The sequence below is a fragment of the Camellia sinensis genome, chromosome 10, assembly GCF_055761805.1.
Source record: "Camellia sinensis isolate YWXY chromosome 10, ASM5576180v1, whole genome shotgun sequence".
In the NCBI taxonomy this organism is placed as follows: domain Eukaryota; kingdom Viridiplantae; phylum Streptophyta; class Magnoliopsida; order Ericales; family Theaceae; genus Camellia; species Camellia sinensis.
Genome location: NC_138970.1, coordinates 71,660,090 through 71,672,091, shown reverse-complemented (window position 1 = coordinate 71,672,091; position 12,002 = coordinate 71,660,090). Strand labels below are relative to the sequence as shown.

The following is a 12,002-nucleotide window of genomic DNA, read 5'->3' as shown; positions in this document are numbered from 1 at the left end:
TTTGAGTGGGAGAGGAGAAGCTTAATTTATAAGTCAAAAATCAGTTTATGTTCACAGTTATAAATTATAAGCTGTTAGGCTATAAGTTATAATCACTTTCCCACAGCTCTACCAAACGGAGCCAATAGATTCTTTCAAAATCCCCTAGTATCTTAAAACTTATTTCTTTTACTATAATACTCTCATACATATATATATATATATATATATATATATATATTGCAATCACTCTCTCTTATCTTAATCTCTCTTCTCTTTGTCTCACTCTTATCACTGTTGCTCTTCATCGGTGATATCACCGCTCTTCATCGGTGCCACCGCCGCTCACCATAGAACTCTTTCTTTACTTTCTTGATCACCACCATCACTAGTCATATTCACAACTTCAGATCTGAGATCATTCACATTTGTTGTTGTCGGAAAATGACGATTTGTAATGGTTCGCAAATCTCAAATTTGAGATCCTTCATTCTCTCTCTCTCTCTCTGGTTCTGATGGTTTGTGCTCTCTCTTTATGTGTGTATGTGTGTCACTCACCATTTATGCTCTCTCTCTCTCTCTCTTCTTTTTCTCCTCATCCTCTTAATGCTCTGTTTTCGAACTCTATCTCTCTTTTTTTCTTCTCATGAAACTTTATTTTTCCAACAGTAAAAATTTACTCTGGTTCAAGATACAACACTCTCCTGTAAAGCTATCATCGTAGCTTGTTTTAGAGTAAAATTTTATTCTGTAATAAAAAAAATATAAAATTTTACTCTAAATCAAAGTAAATTTACTATGATTTAAAGTAAAATTTCACTGTCGTTAAATAGATTAGCATGTTAACTAGAGTAAAATTTTATTTTTACAAAAACGGAGTACATACTAAATGAACGAATTAAAGTCAAATTTTACTTTTAGATCTATAAGCAAACAAACAAACAAAAAACTCTTGATTTTTTATTGCACTATCTCAATTTCTCATTTTTCTATCAAATCTAAGTTTTTTTTTTTTTTTTTTTAATCTCAAATCTAAAGCTATTGATCTCAAATATAAGTTCATAGGTATCAAATCTAAGATGATGGTGGTTTGATGGTAAAAATGGTGATTACCAGCTAACGATGAGCATGAGTGACGCTGATAGACGATAAAGATGGTGAATACAATGAACAACCATTGAGTTGGTGATGAGAGAGAGAGAGAGAGAGAGAGAGTTGTAAGAGAAAGAGAAGAAAGAAAGGGTATAATGGTCAAATAAAATATTCAAATAACAAATTTTGTTCTTCATATAAGACTTTATAATTATGAGAGAGTTTTGAAAGTACTAAATTTTTCTTGTCCTTTTAACAAGAAAGGAAAGCTAAAAAGGGGTTTATGGCCAAATTTCTGTTAAAGCGGCAGCCTTATTTCCTTTTTGGGATCAAACTGGAGCTTGTTGTTGGGCTCGGGGAGACTCATCAGGGGTTCTGTTTCGATGATTCGAATCATTCAATGTATAAAACTCGTCAAGCATTTCATCTCTACAAAAAATTACGTTAATTGGATATTGATAACCACTTGATCAAATCATATTTTTGTCAACAATAAATGTGATTTTCAAAATAAATTATTGACAGAAATCTGATCTGATCAAGTAGCTATTGATATTTGATTAATGTTATTTTTTGCAAAAATGAAATACTCAACGAACTCTATACATTGAACGGTTCAGATTATCGAAACAAGACCCGTGGTGGCCCACATGGGCTCGAACATCACGGGCCAATCCATTATGTGGACTGGAGAGAATCAATTTCCTTAATTTTTCAACCTATATAAGTATATTTTTTAAATTTTTTACGAAAAGATATACAATGTGATAGAGAGATGATACACAAATAAAATAAAAAAATTATAAAAAAAAATGTGCTAAAGTAACACATGCCAAACAACCTCATAGTCTAGAATGAGAAGAAAATTCAAACTCATGAAATCTAGGTTTGACCTTATACATATATATACTCTTTCTTTTACAAGTTTAATTTTAAAGGTGAGTTTTGTTTTAAATATTCATATCAAATGTTCAATACACTGTGTTACCTCTTGAGAGGCTAATTTGTATAGCTAAATTGGGCTGAGCTATGTGGAAGCGGCTTTGTGGTTTGGGTCAAGCTATGTCTTGGAGATAGCCTGGTTCTGGGCCGAACAAAAGCTACGTCAGTCAAAGATATTTGACTGGACTAGTAGATGATCGTATATTCTCGGACCAAGTTACTTCATAGGGGCGGTCAATTCTTTGACCGAGTTATATGGAAGGCAGTCAAACGAAGCTGAGAATGGAGCTTTGGCGGAGCTTTGGAAAAAGTCGTACAACATCAGCAAGGTAGCGCAGCGAGCAGATTGTACATGGTGTCGCGTGTTGCGTGGCTAAGACAACAACGGATAGAGTCAAACAGCTCGGTTGCTCAGCGGGAGGCCGTGCAAAGAGTTGTGTCATTTCACTTGGATTGCCGTGAGGAGGGTGTTAAAAGATAAGCATTATTCTTTAAGAGTGTAATTCCTAGGTGAACACTACAAATGAAAGTTAGAATCCTACTAGGATTGTGCCACGCGAAACTTACAAAATTTCAAATCAAACCCTAATCTTAAGTATTGCAATTATTATCCTCAAATTCACAAAGCTTTGTTTTCCTAGTCTACTTGCTGATTTAGGCATCGGAGGGGCTTCCGGCACACACCCGCAGACCAGCTCACATTTGTGATTTCAGGTGTTACGATGACATTTGAAAGAACGCAAGCTTGATCAACAGGATTATACGAACGAAGATTATTTCGTAGTCGTACACCTCTCATTCTTTTTAGTTGTCTTTCTTTACTGTCTGCAACTTATTCTACTGTTATCACCAGCCTTTCTTGCTATTGCAATAGTCACTCTAACTATTGCTACCATCCTAACATTCTGTGTCCTTATCATTTTACCACTGCAACAGACACTTTAGCCGTTATGATCACCCCAACTTCCCCCGCCCCTCGCGATTCCATACTACCTATTTTTTCTCTTTTTTCTCCGAATTACTACCATTGTTTTCCCACCCTTTCTTGCCACTAGAATTGTCATTAGTTATAAAAACTAATCATGATTCAATTATTACCTGTTGCATAATGTAACTTTCCTTTTTTCCTTTCTGTTGATTGTAAGAAAAAAAAAATACGAAAAATGTATCTAGCACAATTTAAAAGCAAGTTATGAAAACTAAGTTGCTTAAGTTTGAGATAAGACTCAATGCAAAATTTTCACTTCAAAACAAAATACTAAAATAAATTTATTTACAAAAATAATATTGCCACGCCATTCTTATAAAAATTTTGTGTGTAAAAAGTGTACATTTATCCAAACGAAAAAATATTTCCATTGCTTTTTCATGAGTTTGGGTTTCTTTAAGCTTGAGGCATGATTTACCCTTTTATTTGGCTTTGGGGTTGCAACAAAAAACATTGATAGAGCCTTCAATGATTTCGTTTTCAGTGTTTTTGTTTGTATTTTTAGAATTTTTCAAAAACAATAATGATGAGAAGTTTGGAAACACAACCATCTCCAAACAAATATATATATATATATATATTATATTCCTTTCCAAACAAATTTTGGTATTTTCAGAGACAACAAAAACACAAAATAACTTTAGTAGATAGACAAATCTATCATTTAAATTAAATTAATATTTTCAAAATACAAATTCAGCAACAGTATATTGATTGACTACCTTGAACTTCTGCTTCCATCCTAGAAGGCTAGAACATCTATCCAAAAGCATAACACTTAACCCAACTAAAAGAACACAGCACAAGAACAATACATAATGATTTCGAATAAATGTACGATATATCATTCAGAATTTCTACTATGGCATCTCAAGAGGCTTCTCCGCATGCCATGAAAACCCACCTGCCATTTTCAAATCAACAGTGGTGCAATCAACAGTGCCTTGCAAGCTTTACTGTCAAAATTCCCTAGAACAACCGTCTAAATACTAGAATTCTCAACCTTACAATCCTCATATCACCTTTTGTTTTGGTGCCTACTGAAGCAATAGTAGTGGCAGTTGCAATACACGAGCAATATTGTACACTTCGCATTATGAACTATATACAAATTCATCGGAATTGTTACCTTCATAACCCACACAAGCTTATCCAACTACCAATCATAGAAGCCAACCACTTTCCCCCATTTCACACAATACTTCTACAAAAACCAATCACAAAAAAATGCATAGAACAGTCAAAGGGGTGCGGGATCTGCATTGTGTGAGCCCATCTCATGTGAGTGCTTTGTGCACTTTTCTGTTGCTGGCGTCTGTGTACCTAAGCTTTTCTGCATACCTAGGCTTTTTTGTCGTCATATCCATGATCCTTCCCTTACCTTTCACTTTGTCCCCAGAGGTTTCCCTTAGCATCGAGCTTCTTACAGGTTGTCGAGAAGTACGTATTTCTTGTGAAGCTTCGACGATCTGGTTCACCATCTCCAACACCTCACTCATCTTCGGGCGTGACTTTGCATTTCTGATCAAGCACCGGTTGGCAACAATAGCTAGATTTTGGGCTGACTTGAGGGAGCCATTCCATTCAAGCCTAGGGTCCAATATCTGCTTAAACTTCTTTGTGTCTGATACGTATGGCCTTACCCATTCCAAGAGTTTCTGCTCATTCTTAGGCTTGTTTCGGTCCAATGGGCGTCTACCCGTGAGAAGTTCAAAAATGAAGACCCCGTAACTCCATATGTCATTTTTGAATGTAAGACGTCCAGTCTGAATGTATTCAGGAGCAGCATATCCCAAGGTTCCCACAACCTGAAAATTTTCTCAAATTGAACTACTAAATGACTATAAGAGGGAAAAAATTTAACACTAAAACAGAAAGTGAAATGAATGCATGAAACATTTTTTCAGCACAAAAATGTAAGACATGAAATCTTACTCTTACGATTTATCATATTGTCTATAAAAATGTCTTCATTAAATGAATTCTACCATTATGTTTGGACATCCCTTAAAAAATGAATCAGCCTTTTTGGGTAATCCATAGCGTTTAGTAGATAAAATTCATATACTATAATGGATCTACATTGTAAATGAAGCCTCCCTCACAAGACATTGTAAACAGATTGAGAGAATTCAATTCATGAAATCCCTATTGCCCATAGCTATGCTACCTAGAACGTGGATCATTCTGGTATGAGGAACTGGAATGCAAACGTGGTACGCCACATGTTCTAAAATGTGGTACAATAGAGATAGACTTCTTATTGTAACATCCAATATATTATAGTGTATTTTTCTTCAAATTAATTCTTCAACAACATAGTTTTATGAGCATTATGACCCATTGTTTTACATTTTGTCAATCCAAAACTCCACTCTATCTAGATTTTAGTTCATTGTATTTGACTTTTTTCCTATTAAAGATAACTTTCAATGAAGAACATAGAAAAAAAAAATGGAATTGCTAAATGCACCTTTTTGGAACGAAAGTGTACTATGTTTCGGAATGTACGTTTCAAAATGTAAATTGCTAGAGTTTGGCATTTACTGGTAACACTGGCCCATAGTTTAAACAGGAGTTAAGAAGAGCAGATGATTCATCTTGCAGCAACACCAAAATTAATAGTAAATCAGAGTGAAGTGAATAATTGATACCAAATCCATGGTAGTCCAAATGCCCAAGTATGTAGCGATTTTGGCAGAAGCTCATCAAAGCATAATTGAAAAAGCACAAGAAAATGTGGAAATTTGACATCAATGATTAAAAAGCCTCCAACAAAAGTTCTCCATCAAGTAATATAGCCTATCAAGTGAATCCTATAGATGCAACAGTAAGGAATAATGATATGATCACTATAAATGGAAATGTTAAGGGGAGAGGAAGACCTAAACTTATATGGGATGCGGTAATAAAAAAAAATATATGAATTTATATTGAGCATATTGCCCTTGACAGAGCAGAACGGAGGAAAAAGGATCATGCAGGCAACCCCACATCAGTGGGACACAGGGCACAGTTTGGTAATATCGAATAAAAGATACGGAAAAAAGAAAAAAAAGAGTCTGTTTTGATAACAGAATTAATCAAGCTGAAATTTTATTCAGCCAACTTGGTAAAACACATGGAGATGTGGTTTGTAGTCCCATTTCTAATGATTTGATTTTACTAAAGAAACTCAAAATAGTTTGCACTTCAAATTGAAGACATCACAAGTAGTTAGGACAAAGTTCTGATAAGTGGAGTGGATCAGATATTATAATAACATCATTTTGCTTAAGCATACCGCAGTTGAGACATGGGTTCGTCCATCTGGAGGCCCAAATCTAGCCAAGCCAAAGTCTGACAGCTTTGCATTCCATTGCTCATCTAGGAGAATGTTTGAAGATTTAAAATCTCGGAAGATGATCTAACACACAAAAGTAATAAAAAAATATCAGTTTGATATAAGATGGTACACTCATGAGTCATGACATAATGTATAATGCATTACAGTTCTAAAATATCAGTATGAACTCAATAATGCATACAGTTACTTCTAGCTAGAGAAAAAGATAGGATGTCAAACTTTATAAAGCACTTGAGCTTTTTAAAATGTAACTCACATCCAAGAAAGAAAAAATGTAAAAGGTGATCATTTAATCAAATTCAAGCACCCAAAAAAAAAAAAAAAAAGGAAACAAACCTGAAATTCCATTCCTTCATGTAGATATGCTAAGCCACGAGCAGCATCTTGGGCTACTTTGAGTCTCATGGACCAGGGAAGAGGTGTCTCCATCCTAGTTGATAAATGGTCATCGACGCTTCTGTTAGGCATATATTCATAAACCAGAAGCCGTTGGATTCCTCTTTCATCATCTTCAGCACAGTAGCCCACTAGTTTGACAAGGTTTGGATGCTCAACCACCCCAAGAACGTTCACTTCTGTCACCCATTCCTTGTGCCCCTGCCAGACAAACAGTGGAAACAATCAATTTTAAAAAACAAGACTTCCCATCTCCTGAACTGTTAAGGAGTAACTTATCTAACATAACAAACTCATACAGGGTTGCAAGAGAAATATGTGGATAATATAAGAGCATAGGAGAAGGGGAAAAGTTAAGAGAATTGCGGTGACATAGAATGCTCTGTGGCATTGTACACGACATGTCAGAAGTAGCATTAAGGTTTAAGTTAAACCCATTTTTTATCAATTTCTGAGCCTTTGCAAGGAATCTAACTTAATTTAGTTGTTAACATTTTACTACTTGTTTTAATTATGCTTGGAAACATACGGTTAGGCAGTTACTACATTTATGTATTATTCACTACAGGTTTGATTTGACTACCATGTAAGTAGCTGTCAACCTTTGCTGGAATAATTTTTGAGGATTACCTAAGATGAGTCTGTCAATTGATGAGAAGTTTGACTAGGAGAATTTTTTTGATTTACCTCACATCACAAGTCACAACTATTACTGCAAAGTTGAAGGTAGCACTAATAGCATCATATCCCTCTATCCTCTCTCTCCTCTTTCATTTATGTTGCTATGATTTTTGTTACTCTCCTTTTTCTTTCCTTACCAAATAATTTCAAGTTGAATCTGAAAATGCCTTGCTTGGTCAAGCATTAAATTCAACACTGAACCATTAGGATGCCATATTTACCATTAGTATTGATACACTTTATAATTTATGCAAGACACAATATTACACGCTCTTTAATTGCACAGTTCCCAAAAGCACACACATTCACATACCGACAACATTATTAAGCAATTTGATATATAATAGGGATTCATAAAGGAGAATAACATGACAAAGTATTTCTTTATGACAATGAAATTTGGAAATACAAGGCAGAATTTGTAATTATGTATCTTCTTCTCCATGTTTCCTTGGTTGGAGTGATACTAAATCCTCTAAGGTCACGCTGGAGATTTGGAATGTAAAACTGTTGAATCCTAAAATTCGGGATGTTCAAAAAACCAACTCCTACACATACACGCAACCAACACCCACACCTAAACCTATCTAATAACAATTATCCCCTATGCTAATTAATACCACTGATTATTTCCTATGAAGCATAGGCAGTTCTATATGGGAGATATATCCCGTATCATATCCATATTAGATACCGAGACTCCTTGAATATCTGAAACTTCCTAAATGTATCCAAAATTAGAAAATAATTTTCTTTTATTTTGCATAGTATTGGATACTTTCTATCTAAAAGTGCAACCTATCTTAAAATAAAGATGTGATATTTTTAGTGTACCATTAGAGTATAATAATTACTATTAAAATAAAATAAGGAATGACTTTCATATTTTGCTTACTCCTCAAAGAAGAAAAAGGGGAAATACTAAAGTTAAAACATGTTAAATTTGGTCCAAATATGTGTCCACATAACATAACCTTAATACTTTTTCATATGACTACAATATAAATTTGAAATTGAAAATATTTTATATATAATTAAAGACAAATAGTTTGTTACAAATATATTCTAACAAAATTAATTTTTTGTAATATACAAATACATACATGATATATAGTTATATACACGTATATTGTTGTAACCTTAACATATCTGTATCTTACTTTTTTTAGAATTTTCTATATCAATATTTATTTGTATCAAATTGTATTTGTATCCTAATTTCGTATCTATGCTTCATCGATTATTCTTGTTCTATATTCTCTTGAAAGGAATTGTGATGATGACCAAAAAGGTTTTGGTTGAGGAAAGAATTGAAGACCTTTGGAAATTTAGATTTTTAGGAAGAGTGTTGCTATTTGACCCACCAAATTTCTTTGGACCCCGACCTCTAAATTTTGAATTTTCTTTTCTTTGGACCCCCATCTTATTCCCAATATTACCTTCATTCTCTAAACCCTAACCCTAGCCACTACCTTCTCCTCCAGCTACCGTAGTGCCATCTTCGACATCCCCCCTCTCCGACCATCCAACCCCCCTCCCAACTGCAACCCCGTCCCACTGTCCCCCAGCCCCGCTGCCCCTCAAACTCATGACTCCCACCACTGTAGGGGCTGGGTTAGGGTTAGGGTTAGGGATGGGGTAAAGATGAAGTTCTATGTTAGGGTAAAATTGTAATAAAGAAAAAATGAAGGAGATAGGAGTCCAAAGAAGAAAAGTAAGGGGCAAATAGCAACCCTCTTTTAGAAATTATATCAATATTAGAATTTTACGTAGGATTTAAAAATTCTATTGTTTTATTTTTGGCAACTTTTAAATTAGGGTTTTCTTGGATGCCTATAAATAGGCCACTATGTATTAGGTTTATGCATAATATGAAATAGAATTGAGTGAGCTTTGATATTGAGATCAAAGAATTTTTAGGGTTTTTTTTTTCTTTCTCTTTTGGCATGGCCTTTCTTTTGTTTTACATTTATTTTCTTTTGGTTTTACGTTTTTGTCAGCCATCCGGCATCAAATTGTCACAAAAGCAAGAAAGATCTCCAATTGTATAATAGCTAAGCTAGCAAAAAAGAAGCATAAAAACCTTGCCTGCGTTCCTCTTCTCCCTAATTGTTTCACAGCGACATCAAGTGTTTTTTGTGGATCTTCAGAACTCTTGATGACACCCTTATACACGCATCCAAAGCCACCCTCTCCAATTTTTAAGGTGCGATTAAAATTATTTGTGGCTGTCTTAAGCTCAGAAAACGTGAATACTCTGAGATTGCTAGGCCTCTGAGACAAACTTGGTAATGGGCTCCTCCCAATGGACTCTGCGCTGGAGTCTGATACATTCTGAGAATTGAATTCAGACCCAGATCTCCTCACATCACTGGACTTTGTGGTCTTGGGTTCTTCCTTCTTTTCTCCAGTGTAGAACATGAAACACTTCATAGCCGCCAATAAATTACATAACCCCTTACTACAAATCCAGATGTAGAAAATAAGAGCCTCATATCATTAAATCCATGCAAATAGCAAGACATACGATGTTATGGAAAATTACGAAGATCCATACACTAGGAAAATTTTTAATGTCCAAATAAAATTGAGAATCCTTAATATGATCAAAACAAAGTAATGATATACAAACAAAATTTATGTACAATATATTTTCATACAGAATGATGCGGCATCTTGTGATCCCTTCATTTACAATGAAAACAGTCACCATTGTCCTCATAATTTCTTCCCCAAATTCCATTGTCACATCATTCTTATTATGAAGTCTGTATAAAAATTACATAAGCCTGACATTTTCCATAAAACAATTCTAATGAGAGAAGCACGAAGTAAAGTATGATCTTTCAACAAACAAATATGCAAAGTCTTAATTGCAGAACAAAATCCAACTTTGAAGACTACTTCAAACACTAGAAACCCCATTTTCACTCATCACATCAAGAATTCACAAACAACTTGCTAAGCTCCACATCACCTTTATAATCAAAAGCACAGACAAATCCAACTCTAGATTTATATAATATATATATACACACACACACATCTCGTGTCAAACCCATTTATAAAAACTCCAAATTTGACAAAACCCACCTCAAGTTTCTCGATCTGACAGCAGAAATTGGTGTGTCAGTGACCCCAAAACACAAATCCCCAATTCTTGAGGATTACAAGAAGAAACCCAGTAAGCAAAAAGACAACAACAAGCAAGAGGGGGAGGCAAGAACTACATGACCTTAAAGAGACGTCTGTTCACGGCAGCTGGAGGCCAATTTACCAACCAAATTTAAAGAGCCCGCAGAGAAAAATGTAAATATATATATTGATACAACTAAATCTAGTGTATGTAGATGATTAAGACAACAGAAATTCGGGGGCAGGTGTTGGCAGTCAAGAAATGAGAAGGGGCGAAAAGTCTTCTGGAGAGAGAGAGAGAGAGAGAGAGAGTACTGGGTCATGGTTGCCCAGCCAGCAGAATTTTGTTGAGGAAAATTTTACGAATGATTTCAGAGGAGGTAAATAAGTATATTTTTTTATTTTTTATAAAATATGGATTGAGTTTGGATTTTGTTTATTTTTAGAGGTAAAATGGAGGGAATTGATAGTGAGGAGATTAAGTAAAATTGTATTTATTTTGATGATAGTTGTTACTGTAGGGATTGTTAAATTATTTTTATATAAAATAAATATAAAAAAATACAAAAACATAAATATTAATGTTTTAAAAAAAATACCTAACATGTAAAAAAAATTTAAAAAATAAAAATAAAACAAAAAATTTTTAGAAAAAAATAAATAAATAAAATAGTGATTTTTACTTAACAAAAAATATAAAAAATTAAACATTAATATTCAAAAAAAAATGCCCGACATATAAAAAATAAAATAAAAAATAAATAAAAATAAAAAATTTCTAGTCCGCCGGATTATTTTTATAACAACAATGATTCATCCCCCTTTTCCTTCCACCCCTTTGACCCCCTCTCTCTCTCATTGGTTACATTTTTTTTTTTTTCTTTTTTTTCCTGCTCCTCCAATCACCACCCGCCACGTGGCAAGGGGGTGAGGGGTGACCCCCAAAAGGGGGTCCCAAGCATTATTCTTTTTATAATACTAAGTCCTGGAGGCCCATCTGAATCCCATCTTCAAGGCCTATCCTAAACCCTTCAGCTTAGCATTCTCATCCTCAACTCTGTAAACAAACAACACATTAAATGGGGCCCATAACTATCCTAATCTCAATCCCTCTCTCATACCCCAAAACAAACGGGGCCTTGAAGTGATGTGATAAAAATGTAATGTGACTTAAATAAGATGATGTGATTTAAATAAGATAGTAATTTTTTGGCTTTTTAACTTTTTTAAGTTATGACAAATAAGGCCTTAAATTGTAAGAAAAAATATTACAGTATATAAACTTTGTTTTTTTTTTTTTGTTGATAAATTACACCGACTTTCTTCATGCTAAAAAAATAATAATAAATTTTATAATTTTAATATAAAGTTAAAGAGATTAAAATTAATACAAATATTATAAATACAGGTAAAATATGTATTTTAATGTAAAAGAGATGACAA

General features: G+C 34.0%; 1 protein-coding gene across 3 annotated transcripts; it reads right to left on the bottom strand.

The window, feature by feature from the left end:
• Positions 1–3,640: 3,640 nt before the first annotated feature.
• LOC114269227 (serine/threonine-protein kinase PCRK1) lies at positions 3,641–10,926 on the bottom strand. Of its 3 annotated transcripts, none has more exons than XM_028210510.2 (5): positions 10,518–10,926; positions 9,513–9,885; positions 6,684–6,944; positions 6,285–6,407; positions 3,641–4,809 (listed from the first exon to the last, which is right to left on the bottom strand). In XM_028210510.2, the coding sequence occupies exons 2-5, from the start codon at positions 9,855–9,857 to the stop codon at positions 4,279–4,281; spliced, it is 1,260 nt and encodes a 419-aa protein (XP_028066311.1). In that variant the 5' UTR covers positions 9,858–9,885; positions 10,518–10,926; the 3' UTR covers positions 3,641–4,278. The 3 variants fall into 3 exon arrangements, with proteins under 3 accessions (XP_028066311.1, XP_082747736.1, XP_028066310.1); XM_082891610.1 differs by having other exon boundaries at positions 10,660–10,903; XM_028210509.2 differs by lacking the exon at positions 10,518–10,926 and adding an exon at positions 10,085–10,307.
• Positions 10,927–12,002: the final 1,076 nt, after the last annotated feature.